A 13459-nucleotide genomic window follows, 5' to 3' on the forward strand; every position below is an offset into this window, starting at 1 on the left:
TCTTCCAGTGTTGTCCAACAAATGCAACTACAGAGGCTGGGTCCTTTACCAGGTAGTCCAGAAAGATGTAAGCTTCACCTCCTACTTCAAGTCCCTCTGGTCCTTTGGTCCTGTATTGTGACAGAAGGTAGATAAAACCTCACTTTCCCTGGTGGAGGAAGAGCTCAAAGTGATGTTTGGTGTCCCTTACTCAGACTGGACAGGGCTGGGGAAGGTGTACCTGGAAAGGAAAGGAGCAGAGTCAGATGGGTTGGGGTTTCTGCATGACATTTTTATAACAGTTTCTGATGTTTTACAGCTTTATGTAGTACTTTGAGAAGAAAGAAGCTAGACAATTTATTAAGATATTTACAGTAATCTTATGGTTGGTTTGTTGTTGGGTTATTTTTAAAGGGCTATTTTGAGTTATTAAAATAATTAAGCCTTTGGTTTTCCTTATTAAAATTGTTCTTCTGGAATAGGTCTAGGGAGATACTTGGAGTGCAATGCAAAAATTCTGTGTAACAGGAAGGTTTGGCAGCAGCACAAATTGAGTGTGTGAAAACCTCCACTGCAGAAAAACCTCAAAAAGGGCCTTTCACACAATAGCTGTTTTCTGTTCTGACCAGGAATAAGATCAAAGTTGAGGAACGATTTGAAGAACTAGGGATCTCCTAGGTGCAGATGTCAGACCCTTGTTATGCTGGAGGATATCTCAGAGGTTTTTGAGGGCCTGAGATCTCTGTCACCTTCCTATTGTTTTTCTTCTGGCCCACCTAGGAATACTGTACATTGAATATTGAAATTTTCATATATGATTGAACATGAATCCCATCCAGAGTCCACTAATATCTTCAGGACAGTTAAAACTTGTGCTGTTTCCAGGGTTGATCTACATCTCTCCCAGCACAGCCCACTTCACCCATACTTATCTTCACTGAGAGCAACCACGTAGGTGATCACTGTGTTTCCATTTATGGCTTCTGCACTGGGGAAACTTATCTTCTTTTCCTACAAATAGGATTTTCAAACTTGCACTGAAGCAGCAGAAAATATTAACTCTTGAGCTGGCAAAGGCAGCAGGATTAATTAGTTCATGCCTCAAAGAGCTTGCTGCAAAGGTGAAAATTGCAGTGTAAGTGAAACATATGATTATTGCTAATTAAAATGCAAATGTTAGATTTGACAGCTTGTTTCTGAAGAAGGGCTGCTGGCAGTGGTAATGTGCATGAGCCTGGCTGTTCCTGAGAAGGTGCAGAGCTTGGCCAGAAAGGATTGGTATGGGTTTGAGCAGCTTCTGGGAATTAGTCTCTGGAGGGGAGGCGTTTTCCCTCCCAGTCCCAAAGTGTGGCTCAGAGGTCCTGTCTCCTGCTGGTAGAGTGCAGGCCACAAATATAAGTGGAGGAGCCCGAATTAGATCTGTGACCAAGAGTTCAAGGTGTGTTTGGGGAATTGGGAGAGAATGAGATAGCCTTGGTTTTTTGAGGGCATGACAGGGTAACGGGGCCAGATGATGGGGAGCTGGGTCAGCAGGAGGCAAGGGGTGGAGAGCTTCATGCCATTACAGCTGTTTCTTCAGTGTTTTTGGCAGTCAGTTCTGTTCCTGCAGCACAGTAGGTTTGTTTAGCAGGAGCTGTGTGTGTGGAACATATGCAGATGGTGTTGCATGGGTGGAGGAAGAGCAGTGCCACATCTCACCAGAGCCAAGCCATGGCTTTCTGCTGGACTCCAGCTTCTCTTGAGTCTGGGAATGGGTTTTAATGGGCTTTGCAATGATGCCGGTGAAAGGATTTTGCTGGATGATTTTTTAAGGAACAGTCATTACCTGAGAGCTCTCAGCCACTCCGTGAGCATCACCCATGAGGTTGGTGTGGGCAGCCAAGTTCCCACAGAAGATCTGCAGAGAAGGGTCCATTTTAGCATGAAGCAGCTTTATTACAGGACACAAAGCCACCAGAAAAGTCTGGGATTGTTTCTGGGGGTCGTATTTTCATTCTGGAGATTCCAACCCCCCTCAGTAAGGTACCAGTAAAGAGTTGTTCATCTATGGCAATTAGTCATAAATTTAGGGGTAATACTAAGCTTGGCTTTGCTGGTGAATTTGAACACAAGTGTATTCAGGCCATACTCAATTTGCATCTTCAGCAGACATTTCAACAGTTTTTAATGTAGCAGTTTTATTTTAAAAACTATTTGGTTTTCAATATCAGTATAGTATCAGTGCTTGATAAAGGTAAGGAAGGTAAACAGGGTGAAATCTCCAGGCCATGAGTTAGAGCCAGGAGACAAGCTGTTTTATAAAATCACCTGTGATGGTGATCTAACTGGTTTTTGCTGTATCCTGTGGTGGCTTTTCTTGGTGGACACTGATGAACAGTGATACCAATATTCTTGTTTCTCACAATGCTTTTATTGTGGCCAGCTGCATTTCTGGACTTTGCAATATATTGGATTGTCTGCAGAAAAAACACACCTAAAAGGTGGATCTGCTGAATATAAGTGAACAGTTTTAATTTTCAGTGTGTCTTTCGAAGTAAAGGGTGCATGTGCTGACCTGGTCCCACTGCAGCATTTGGCACAGGAATTTTGGATGTGCGTGTGAACAAGATGTTCAGCATGTAGGATACAATTAATCCTTCAAACATGGAGCAATGAAGGTGCCTTTCTCCCAGCCACCTTTTCAGTTGTTACACATCTTTCCCATGTCAAAGGAAGCATTTCCCATTTCTCAGGATGCCTACAAGGTCAGCTCTTCCCCAGGGCTTATTAGAGTGGACTGCCTGATATCCTCCATGTTTTTTTTCCCTTCACACCAATTGAACAACTCCTTTTATGCCATTTGATATCTCTCAGCCATTGGAAGATTTGAGTCAGGGTGTGACAAGAAGGGAAGAAGGTGCTTTAACTGTCAATGAGAATAACCACAACTTTCCCAATTTCATTTATATACAACTTGAAAACCAGATAACCTCTTTTGACGTCAATACCGCAATGTATTTGAACTTGCTTGAAACTTACTAGGTTTTAGGGTGGAGAATGTCCAGCTGGAGTGATGCAGAAACCAGCACTGGAGTATTTTGCTTCCAATTCCTTGTGTTGGAAGGAATCACTTCCATGATTTGTGTGGTCAAGGTTCATGCTGGCCAGGTAGCATCACCTTGGGTAGTTTAGGTTCTGCTGTGCAGTTGTCTTCCTCCCTCATCCAAGTCAGGTGGCAGTGCTGGAGCTGAGACCTGGTCTGTGCCCTGAAATTAGTGGCCTGGACTTGGCTGTTGTGTTCAAAAGCAGTTTGAGTGGTGAATCCTTTTGGCTTTGAAGGCTGAAGTGGCCTTGCCCTTGCCATTGCCCATGGCAGTGCCTTCAGGCACTTCTGTAGCCCCATGAGAACATCTGAGACATGAGAAACCCTCTTGAAGTTATCAGCTCTCACACCGGTCCTAAAACATAGGCTTCCCTTTGTATTTCACAGATTTTCAGAGTACTTGGAGGAGTTCAGTATTCCGCACTTTGTGATATCATGGGGGTCTAATCATTTTAGGTCACTTCAAAAACCTTTCCCAAGCCTCTGAACAAAGCTTTTGGATCAATTACCTTGACAATATCCACCTTTCTCCCCAAGGATCTTGTGGGGTGTTTGGGTAGAGCTGGTCAGGTGAGTTATTCTGGTTTTCAGATGAGTCATTAAGCCTTGAGGGCTGAACAAGAAACCTGCAGTTTGATTGACAGCACAACAAGTGAATGAACAAAGGAGTACATCAGGCACAGCTCCTTAAGAGGCAAAAATAGTTATTTGTGTAATGTGTTTCCTGATGAACTACAAGAATCCTCAGCCATGTGAATAACTGGACTCCAACAGTGGACTGAGCAGTGGGAAAACAGACTTAGAAGTTTATTTGGGCCTGGGAGGGAAATTAAGGGAATGGAAATGGAAAAGGAATATTTCAATTGGAAGGTACCAACCATCATCCAGTCCAACTGCCTGCTCAATTCAGGACTGACCAAAAGTTAAAGCCTGTTAAGGATTTCGTCCAAATACCTTTCAGCAGCTTTAGAGGATGTGGGGTTGATGAATATATGTAATTAATCCTCATGAAGATAGAGAAGGTAAGTATTATTTTTCCCCAAGCATACACTAGAGCACTGGGGCCAAATCTTACCTTCATCAGAGCCTCTCACAGTGTCATCCTTTTGCAGTGTGTAAATAGAATATGTTAAAGGACTCAGAGGAAGCCCCACAATCAGGATGCTGTGCATGGTTCTGTAGGTGCAGGCACGAGTAGCCTGAGAGCTGAACTTCTGCTGTTCCACCAGGTCAGTGGTTTTGGAGTGTGTGGGGTGGAGTTGCCCTTGACTAAAGCAACCTGTTTGTTGTTTTCAGGAAAAGTGGGATCACAGCAGCAGCGGGAGCACAGGATCCCGGCCAGGGTCAGGCTGCAGGCAGGGTTCTGGATCCAGGTCTGGCAGCCACAGGAGAAGCAGCCAGTTCAGGCAATCAACCAAGGTATACCTGGCAGTGACGTGCTGAAGCTGTGTCCTGTGCTTGCTGCTTCTTGGAGGTGTCCCCCTCACAACATGTTTGTGGTGCGTGTCACACGTAGGTGTGGGTGCATGTCAGCTGTGAAGGACACTTCAAAGACCTGTTTAATTCACTCATGATGTGTGACCCGCTGAGGTGTGCTTGGGAAAGAAGTCCCTAGCCAGCTGGTTAGGTGCAAAGGAAATCAGGGGTTGTGAGCTGCTAGAGGGGTCCGTGGAGATCTGATGCTCCAACTTTTCTGTATTTGAAGTCTTGGAGTATTTCAGTTTTGGAAATCAAGAGATGTCTGTAATTATTTGCTGGCAGGTCTTCATTAGAAGTTGAAAGATGAGTGAACAGCACATAGATGGTGTTAAGCGGTGACCTTGAGTCCATCTGCTTTCTGTGTGAGCTGTCTGCAGGGCTAGATAGGGAGTTATCTTCCTACCCTGCAAAAGACCGTAAGAATTGACTTTTTAGGTCCATCCTTGAACTCAAAATAGGGACAATTTGTGTTAGGTTCAGTCAGCCTGTGTCCACCTGTCTTCCCTTGGAGTCGATCTCCTTTACGTGAGTACCAGTTGTGCCAGAAGTGGATGGCAGACTGAGGTTTGGAGCCAGTGGTCAAAGTCCTGGTCCATTCATGCTTTTCATCCTCCTGAAGATCTTGAGGAAATAGCTTTTCCTTCTGAGCCATGCTGTGGTGGGAAAGGACCCACAGAGCTAGGTTGTATCTAGAAAGTGATGGTCCTTCCTGGTGGGAATGAGACTCAACATATCCTTTCCTCTTTCAGCAAGGGTAATACTGTCTTCCTCAAAAAAATCTGTATTTTTATCTGTATTTTTCATGCAAAAACCTGCAGTTTTCAACAAGGAAGCCCTGAATTGGAGCCTTTTCAGACAGTTCAGTATCTATCTCATCTTTTTTTTATTTTCTACCAAAGTGCAGCCAGGGGTTGTAGGCAGCTGAGAAAGAGGAAAAGTGGGGCAAGCTCCTCAAACTCAGAACTGAAAAATGCTTAAGTAATCCATGGCACAGGATAATCCCTGAATTTATAGGAGGGACCCAGGTGGCCACTTGGTGTTGCAGTGATGATTTAACCTGATTATAGTTGTGCAACAAAAGGGCATGATTTCGTATTTGTTTTCTGGAGGATGGGAGTGAGGCGAGAGGTAGGATGCTGAGCTGGGCTTTGGAAAGCTGCTGCGTGCATGCAAATGCTGACTTGGTGGGGAATTTGCTGAAGCTGCATGCATGGTAAACAGCCAGAATCCACGTGGGCCTGTCCCTGTTTGTGTGGGCAGCTCCAGGGGCTGGGCAGCAGTGGATGGAGGTCATTTGTGCTCACAGGGGCAGGAGGACAGAGGTTGTGGACGTGCATTGAAACCACACTATATGCAGGATCTGCTTTACTGGATGTCTCATCTCTCAGTACTGGTGTTACTGTTGAAAGCATCTCTCAATTATCATTACAAGTGAATTAATTAATTTTTAGCAGTACTAACTCCTCAGTGAAAAAGATTATCTAAAGCTGAGGGTTGGGTCACTGGGAGCTTCATGTTAAAATTGCTGATGGTTATAATTGCAGTCCTGGGGGGACTGTCAGCGAGTCACTGCTTTTTTAAATACATGCAATTTTTAATCTTTTTTGTACCTGATTTGAGAATTGGCTTTATGAAGTCTTACTATTAGGTTTTGGCACTGCGCTGTGAGCATTTTAGTAAGCTCCCTGCAGCACAGGGCTGCAAGACTGCTCTCTGTCCTGTGAGCTGACACAGAGACTGGATCTAGAGACAGGTCATAGACCAAAAGGGTGTCTTGAAATGGCCACAGTGACTCACGAGTTAATGACAAGGGTGTTATCACTGGGCCTGCTGCCACCTTTGTGGAGTCTGGCTGATGCTTGGAGTGTCTCCAAGAGGTTATGGGGACATCTTCCAAGAGGACCAGGTTTGGATGAGAGCATCCAGCTGCTGCCTTGGACCTGCAGTGGATTTGTCTTCAGGAAGAGGTTTCTCTTCTTTGTGTGACAGCTATGATAACCTGCACATGTGTGCTTCCATTATACTGCATTTGGATGCTTGTAAGGATTTAAAAAACTAATTCCTCTCCTTGGTAGGAGAAAAACGTGCTTACATTTGCTTAAAATAAAAATCTCATCTTCTGTAACTTATCACAGGAGCCACTATGTATTTCTGGTACTTTATTTCTGAGTGGAGAAGTGTCAACTTGCAGATCCTCAGGAGTTAAAACCATAATCCATAAACCCCATGGAGGACACTTAAAAGGCAGTAATGTGTCTGTGTTTGGAGTTTCTGGTGTCTAAATTGGTTATGCTGGAAATGGCTGCTAAGTGTAACCATCTGTTCATGGAGGACATGTGTCCCTGACATTGGTTGGGAAAGTGTTGCTCACGTTGTGAGCAGATTGAGCTCTGGGACTTCATTAAGAAATGGTCACATTTTTTATGAGTTTCTAATGTCTTGGCTAATATTAATATTTATACTTGAAAATGACAGAAATTGTGTGATGGGGAATAGATGGAATCCACCTTCTTTAGCATCTGTTTTGCCAGAGTGTGACCATTTGGACTGAAATGCTTACATAATCTGAATATGTGCAAGATTATGAGTAATCTGAATAAGAAATGGTATGGGGAAAATTGGTTAATACAGGATTCCCTATGTGCAATGCATTCAGTCCATCTAGACTGAGTCAAGTCTGATTTCCTGAATGGTCTTGAATGGCAAAATCCAGCCTGCTTTACTTCACTTGTAAAGGGTGGAGAGGGCAGCCATCTTTGTGCAGGGAGGATATGTGAGGGCTGATAACTGTGAAAGGGCTTTGAATAGCACATGTGAGGTTTTGGCTTTAAATGCTCATGCTTTAGGATGTCCATTTTGACACAAGCAGCTGCACAGGAAAATTCAAGGTGCTTCACACTTGGCTGGAGGTTTCTTATAATGCCCATGGAGAAAAGCCCTGGTGGTGCTGGTGCCAGCAGCTGGACAGGAGCCCAGGGTGCCCAGGTGGGCAAGAGGCCAGTGGCCCCTGGGCTGTCCCAGGCAGGGTGTGACACAGCCCCAGGGCAGTGCCCGTCCCCTGTGCTGGCACTGCTGGGACACCTCCAGTGCTGGGGACAGCTCTGGGACCCTCAGGACAAGGGAGACAGCGAGGGGCTGGAGCGTGTCCAGGGAAGGGAACGGAGCTGGGGAAGGGGCTGGAGCCCCAGGAGAGGCTGAGGGAGCTGGGAAAGGGGCTGAGCCTGGAGAAAAGGAGGCTCAGGGGGGACCTTGTGGCTCTGCACAGCTCCCTGACAGGAGGGGACAGCTGGGGGGGATTTGGGATCTTATCCCAGGGACCAGGGACAGGAGGAGAGGGAACGGCCTCAGGCTGGGCCAGGGGAGGATCAGGCTGAACATCAGGAGGAACTTTGTCACAGAACGGATTGTTGAGCATTGGAGCAGGCTGCCCAGGGCATTGCTGGAGTCTGCATCCCTAGAAGTGTTCAAGGAATGCCAGGATGTGGCACTTAGTGCTCTGAGCTGGGTGGCAGAGAGGGATCAGTCCCAGGTTGGACTCAATCTTGGATGTCTTCCAACCTAAATGATTCTGTGATTTTGTGATCCTCAGCCTGCCCCCTGGACCTTGGTGGATCATGGTTGTTGAGATGGGGCAGGAGGACAGGGCTGGAATCAGAGCTGAGCTTGTGCATTGTCTGCTCCGTGTTATGCACAGCTCTGTGTCCCCAAGGCTGAAACTGTCACTCCTTGCCTTCACTGTGCACTTTTGCAGCAGGTGAGGGGTCTCTGCATTGCGTGGGTTCAGACAGGAGCGCAGGATCTCTTGTGCAGAGCCAAGACTCCTCCGTGGCTGGTGGGAGAGGCTGTGCCCTGGCCAGTATAGCTCCATGTGCCTCCCAGCAAGTAACCACCTTTCCATCTCTCCTAGAATGGCAACAAGGACAGCAACCTTGACATGCTGGGCACAGACATCTGGGCTGCCAACACCTTTGACTCCTTCAGGTAAGCTGGTTTTAAAATGCTTTAAGAGAAAGATGGACTCTTAAGATGGACTGTGCCTTATTTTAGCCCTCGCCAGTGTGCCCATCCTGCTGGTACCCAGGAACCAGAGAGTACCCTGGTAGTACTGACATCACTGCTCCTCCTCCTCCCCATTTAGCCTGTGGCACCAAGCATAATCTATTTAAAGCATCCTGTGTGCTTTGGAGAGGCCACTGGATGGGTTTGCAGTACAAACACCTGAAACCAGTACCAATACAATTACTCGTAGTCACCCCAGAGCAGCACGGGCAAGAATTGAGTCAGCTCTGAGCTGCTTCTCTGGGCTTTTACTTTCCCATTAGTTGGAGGTACCATCATGTCTTGGCTCCCTACCTGTTGGGAAGAACTCTTCAGCTGCTGTCTCAGTGTGGAGGAAGCAGTGAAATATTTTTTCGGTTCAGTTTTATGCATAATCTGCAGGTATTGAGTCTCTGGAGCAGACAGATTGTGCAAGACCAGAGAGAACATCATTTCATGGACCTGTTGTGAAACTCTCTTGGTACTGAGAAGCAGGTATATCTTGCAGGGTGTCTTCTGTATCAAAATTAGAGGCTTAGATCAAGCCACAAGAGTTCAGCATACCTAAAAAACAATTAAAAAATGAGAAGAGTTGCATCAGTGTGAAGGTTGGAGGTTCACATCTACGTGCTCTGCAGCGGGGAGTGGGGAATAGTGCTCCCAGAAATGCCAGCTTTCATTGTCTGCAGGCTCCAATGTGCCCTCTGCTCTTCAGCTCAGTAGTGTTTTAATTAGTAGTGGAACTTCCTTTCTCTGTTTTTCCGTTTTTCTCTCCTAGTGGTGCAACGTGGGACTTGCAGCCTGAAAAACTAGATTTCACCCAGTTTCACAGAAAGCTGCGAAACACCTCCAAACACCCATTGCCTCACATAGACAGAGAAGGGTGAGTGCTGTGTCTGCAATACTGTGCTCTCCAGGAAGGTCTTTAACTTCTCACTTGCTCTAGGAACTCTGGCTTGGTGGCACTCCTCAGGTAGAAGACATGGGAAGAAGCACTGGACTGTTTACAGAATTTGAGAATGCCATGATCAGTCTGTCTAGCTCCACTGTCATCCAGTTCTGGGCTGGAGCAGAGTTGTTATCTGTATTTTTGCATTGCGTGATGGATCTGTGTTTAAATAACTCTGGATCCAAGTCTCCTAGACCCCAGTGTTCTAAATTTAAACATCCCTGGATATTGGAGGGAAGATCCTGGCTTAGTGCTGACCTGTTTACAGTATGTGTGAAAGACAGGACTGTTCTTCCCAGCAAGAGTTCAGGGAAGGAGAGAGCATCAACGTGTTTAATAAAACTGTAAAAGCATTCAACAGCTTCTTTTGGTTGTGACAGCCTCCACAGCCTTCCTTTGTATTTCTGGATTCCTTACTGGTTGTTGGTTGGTCAAACCAAATAAATATGTGCTGGCACCAATTGACTCGCCAGTGTTACTTAGATGGATATCACCATTTCCCTGCAGGTTCTCTGCAGCTGGAGAAACAATCACTCCCTGCAGCTAGGCAGGGATCAGGCTCTTCTCTTCACCTGTAACAAATGGCAGGGTAAGAGGTAAAGACTTCACGTTGCATCAGGGGAGGTGTAGATTGGATGCTAGGAACAGTTTCTTCACAGAAAGGTCTGTCCAGCCCTAGCACAGCTGCCCAGGGCAGGGATGGAATCCCCTGAAGAGATTCAAAAACAGTGTGGATGTGGTACCTGAGGACATGGGTCAGTGGTAGCCTTGGCAGTGCCAGGGGGATGCTTGGACTTGGTGATCTTAGAGGTCTTTTCCAGCCCTAACAATTCCATGATTCTACAGATGGGGTTTTCCTGATGCTATCACTCAGAGCATAGAGGAAGGAAAAAGTTAGAATAGATCTAAAAGATGGGGGTGCAGCTGATATTCCATCACTGCCATGTTGTTTGCAGGGATGGAGATCTCTTGGAGACATTTTTCTGCTGATACTTTGATTTTGCCCAAGTAGTGGCCATTGCCATATGCCTGGTCTGCACATCTTTTTTAGAAGACAAGTTTAGAATTGTTAGTAGAACAGTTGATTAGGAACAATTAGAAATATCCAGCCAGGTGAAAAATCCCAAGCTCAGCATCTGCAGTAGGATTTTTTCTGCTCAGTAGGAAAGGTATACTGCAGCCCTATAAAGAGCAATTTTCAGAACATTTGTAACAGTGTAACACTAAATTTCTAAGGCACAAAGTCTCTTAGTCAAGTTCAATCCCATTTTTTCAGACAAGTTTGAAAAATGAGATGAAGGGGCCCTTTATAATGTAAGATAAAATGTGCTTCCTCTGTAAAAGTAGATACAATATGCTTCATGGTTGATGGCATTTGCCAGGTGATCGTGTCAGTGACACCTGCTGTGTGCAGAGAGGATGGAATAGAGTTGGTGTTACGGTTTTCCTCTGGTTCCTGCTGTATTGTGAATGTCCACATTGCAAACAGGTACAGGAGGCAGTGTGGAGGTGAGATATTTAATCACTCCTAAATATTACAGCTGTAACAGTGGAGTAAGAGTTAGTGTATCTACAGAAGAGTTAAGCAGGTGCTATTGGCACAAAATAGTGAGCATCCCAAAATGCATGCCATGTAAGTAACCTGGCTAGAACAGAGGAAGCACAAAGAAAGACAAAATTGTTCTTATTCTTTAACTTCTAAAGCTGTGTTGTGCATTTATCAACTCTCCATGGTGAATCTGTGCTGAGATTCAGCTTGCTGAGCCTCCATGAATCTCCACCTGCTAGCTAGGCATTTTCCCCTCTTGCTTGAATGGAGGAAGCTTTTTTTTAACAGTCGAGCTGTGCAGTGAAAAAATAATAGGGGAAAAGAATATAAAAGGGAGTATGCTGTTCAGTGCATCTTTTCAACACTAAAAGAACCATTTTATTCCTTAGTCTAATCAGTTGCCCAAGGCTGGCCATGTAGTTGCATCCAGTTGTGTGACCTCAAGTGGCTTTTGGTTGGGTGAAGCATTTTCCTCCAGGAAGACACCTGCTTTCATTGGAAGATGCTGTTTGGTGGCATGTTGAATAATCAGAAGTGGTGCTGTTAAGAAAAAGTGGGGAACTGTACTGTTTTTCTGACCTGAATTCATCTTTCATTGGCTTTAATTTCCAGTGCTAGTTCTCGCTCTGCTTGTACTCTTCCAGATCAAACATCCTTTTGTAGCTGGTATTTTCTCTTCTTTCCAGGTGTCTCCCAAGCATGTGTATCACTTGAGTTTTCCAGGTACTCTAAGGAATTTCTCTACTGCCTCTTTGAAATGTGACGGCTGGCTCTGCCTCTGGTCCTGTAGCTGGGGCACAGCCATGCTGTGTCTAGAGGAAAGCTGCCTTTATCCCCCTAATTCCTGTCTCCTCTTCATCCCCTGCCTTTTTGCCACAGTTCAGCATCAGAAATTCAGCCTGGGATGGTCCTCACCCTTTTCAGACGACCTTTTTCTACAATACATTTGTGTTCCACGCCTGCAGCTGGCATTATTTGTCCCCAGATGTGACATGATTTTTCTCATCTGTATAAATGCTTATGTATAAATATTTTTCAGATGTGTGTTTCTGTATGTATATGCCACTATATTTTTACCTTTGTAAGTCAAAGTCAGGATTTCATCTATGATGGAAAGTCAGTTGCTGAACACTTTGATTTCAAATAAATACACAATCACAGAATGGTTTGAGTTGGAAGGGATCTTCAAGATCACCTAGTCCAACACCCCTGCCATTGGCAGAGACACCTTTTACTAAACCACGGTGCTCAAGTTGATTAAGGTTAATTAAATTGCTTCCCTTCTGCTTGCTGGTTTTTGAGGCTGATAATTTAGCACATGCCATTTTACTCAACTTTTTCCTCCTATTTTCTGTGATTCCAAGATCTGTTTTTCTCTGACTTCTAGGCACTGATTACCTGGGTCTGCTGCTAACAAAGTCACTACTGTATATTATTTAACAATATCTTGCTTCTAACTGACAAAAAATATTTTATCATTCTTGATAGCAAAAATTATCATCTCTGTTATTTATTTATGTATAAGGATTATGTTTATTGACCGCGTTTTTCTTTTTCTGTATGATCACAAAGTCTTTGCATCCAGCTAGTAATTATCTTTGGATTGGCTTTTTCCTTTCTTGTTCCAAGAAAGTCCTTCAGATGCCAGTTCTGTGTATGGTGTGTGAGTGCTTGACTTCTCATCCCAATTTCTTTATCTTTCAGATTGTCTGTTTACATTTATATTGATTGCTGCTTCCTGTCTGAGGTGTGTGTTTGCTGATTTTCAACACCTTTCTCAGCAGGAGAGCTGGAGCTCCTGTGGAGCCCAGCAAATGAGCAGTGCTTCAAAGGAAACGTTTCTCATTACTCTTTTTGTGCTCTCATTTCTGCTGTCCAGGTGGGCTGTGCTTTCAGTTTTACTTGGTCTGGAAATCGAGTAACCCTGGGCTCAAGACTGCCTTTGGTTTTCTCACTGCTGCTACTACCAACATATTTGCAAGATGTGGCAGATGGTGCAGGTGGAGAGGACTGAGCAATGCATTTAATTTTGTATTAACAGCTTTATGCCTGCGTGGGAGTGTTTTGGAGGCACAGCACACTTGCTCCAGAGAGAGCTTCTTTGTTTCTATGAGAGGCCTTTGCAGTAACAACTGATATTCCCCTTGTGCCCTAATAGAAAATTAACTGTGTCTCCAGTGAGTTTTCACATGCTTCTGTTTTGTTTTCCTCTTGCCACAGGCTTGGAAAGGGGAAATATGAGGATGGTGACAGCATCAACTTGAACGACATTGAGAAAGTCCTCCCAGTGTGGCAGGTAAGTGATGAGGACTTCTACCCCTGCCACGGTGGGGACCAGCAGCTTTGCCTTCCCTGTCTTGTCTTCCCATAGGAAACCTTCCTC

General features: G+C 45.0%; 1 protein-coding gene across 2 annotated transcripts in view; it reads left to right on the top strand.

Moving 5' to 3' along the window:
• CTIF (cap binding complex dependent translation initiation factor) overlaps positions 1-13459 on the top strand; it is a 112796-nt gene that overhangs the window by 9433 nt on the left and 89904 nt on the right. For both annotated transcript variants that reach the window (XM_062513461.1, XM_062513462.1), the window contains exons 3-5: positions 8448-8521; positions 9357-9461; positions 13297-13372. In XM_062513461.1, coding sequence (XP_062369445.1) covers positions 8448-8521; positions 9357-9461; positions 13297-13372 — 255 coding nt within the window. The remainder of the gene's footprint in view (positions 1-8447; positions 8522-9356; positions 9462-13296; positions 13373-13459) is intronic.

Source organism: Cinclus cinclus, chromosome Z (genome assembly GCF_963662255.1).
Source record: "Cinclus cinclus chromosome Z, bCinCin1.1, whole genome shotgun sequence".
In the NCBI taxonomy this organism is placed as follows: domain Eukaryota; kingdom Metazoa; phylum Chordata; class Aves; order Passeriformes; family Cinclidae; genus Cinclus; species Cinclus cinclus.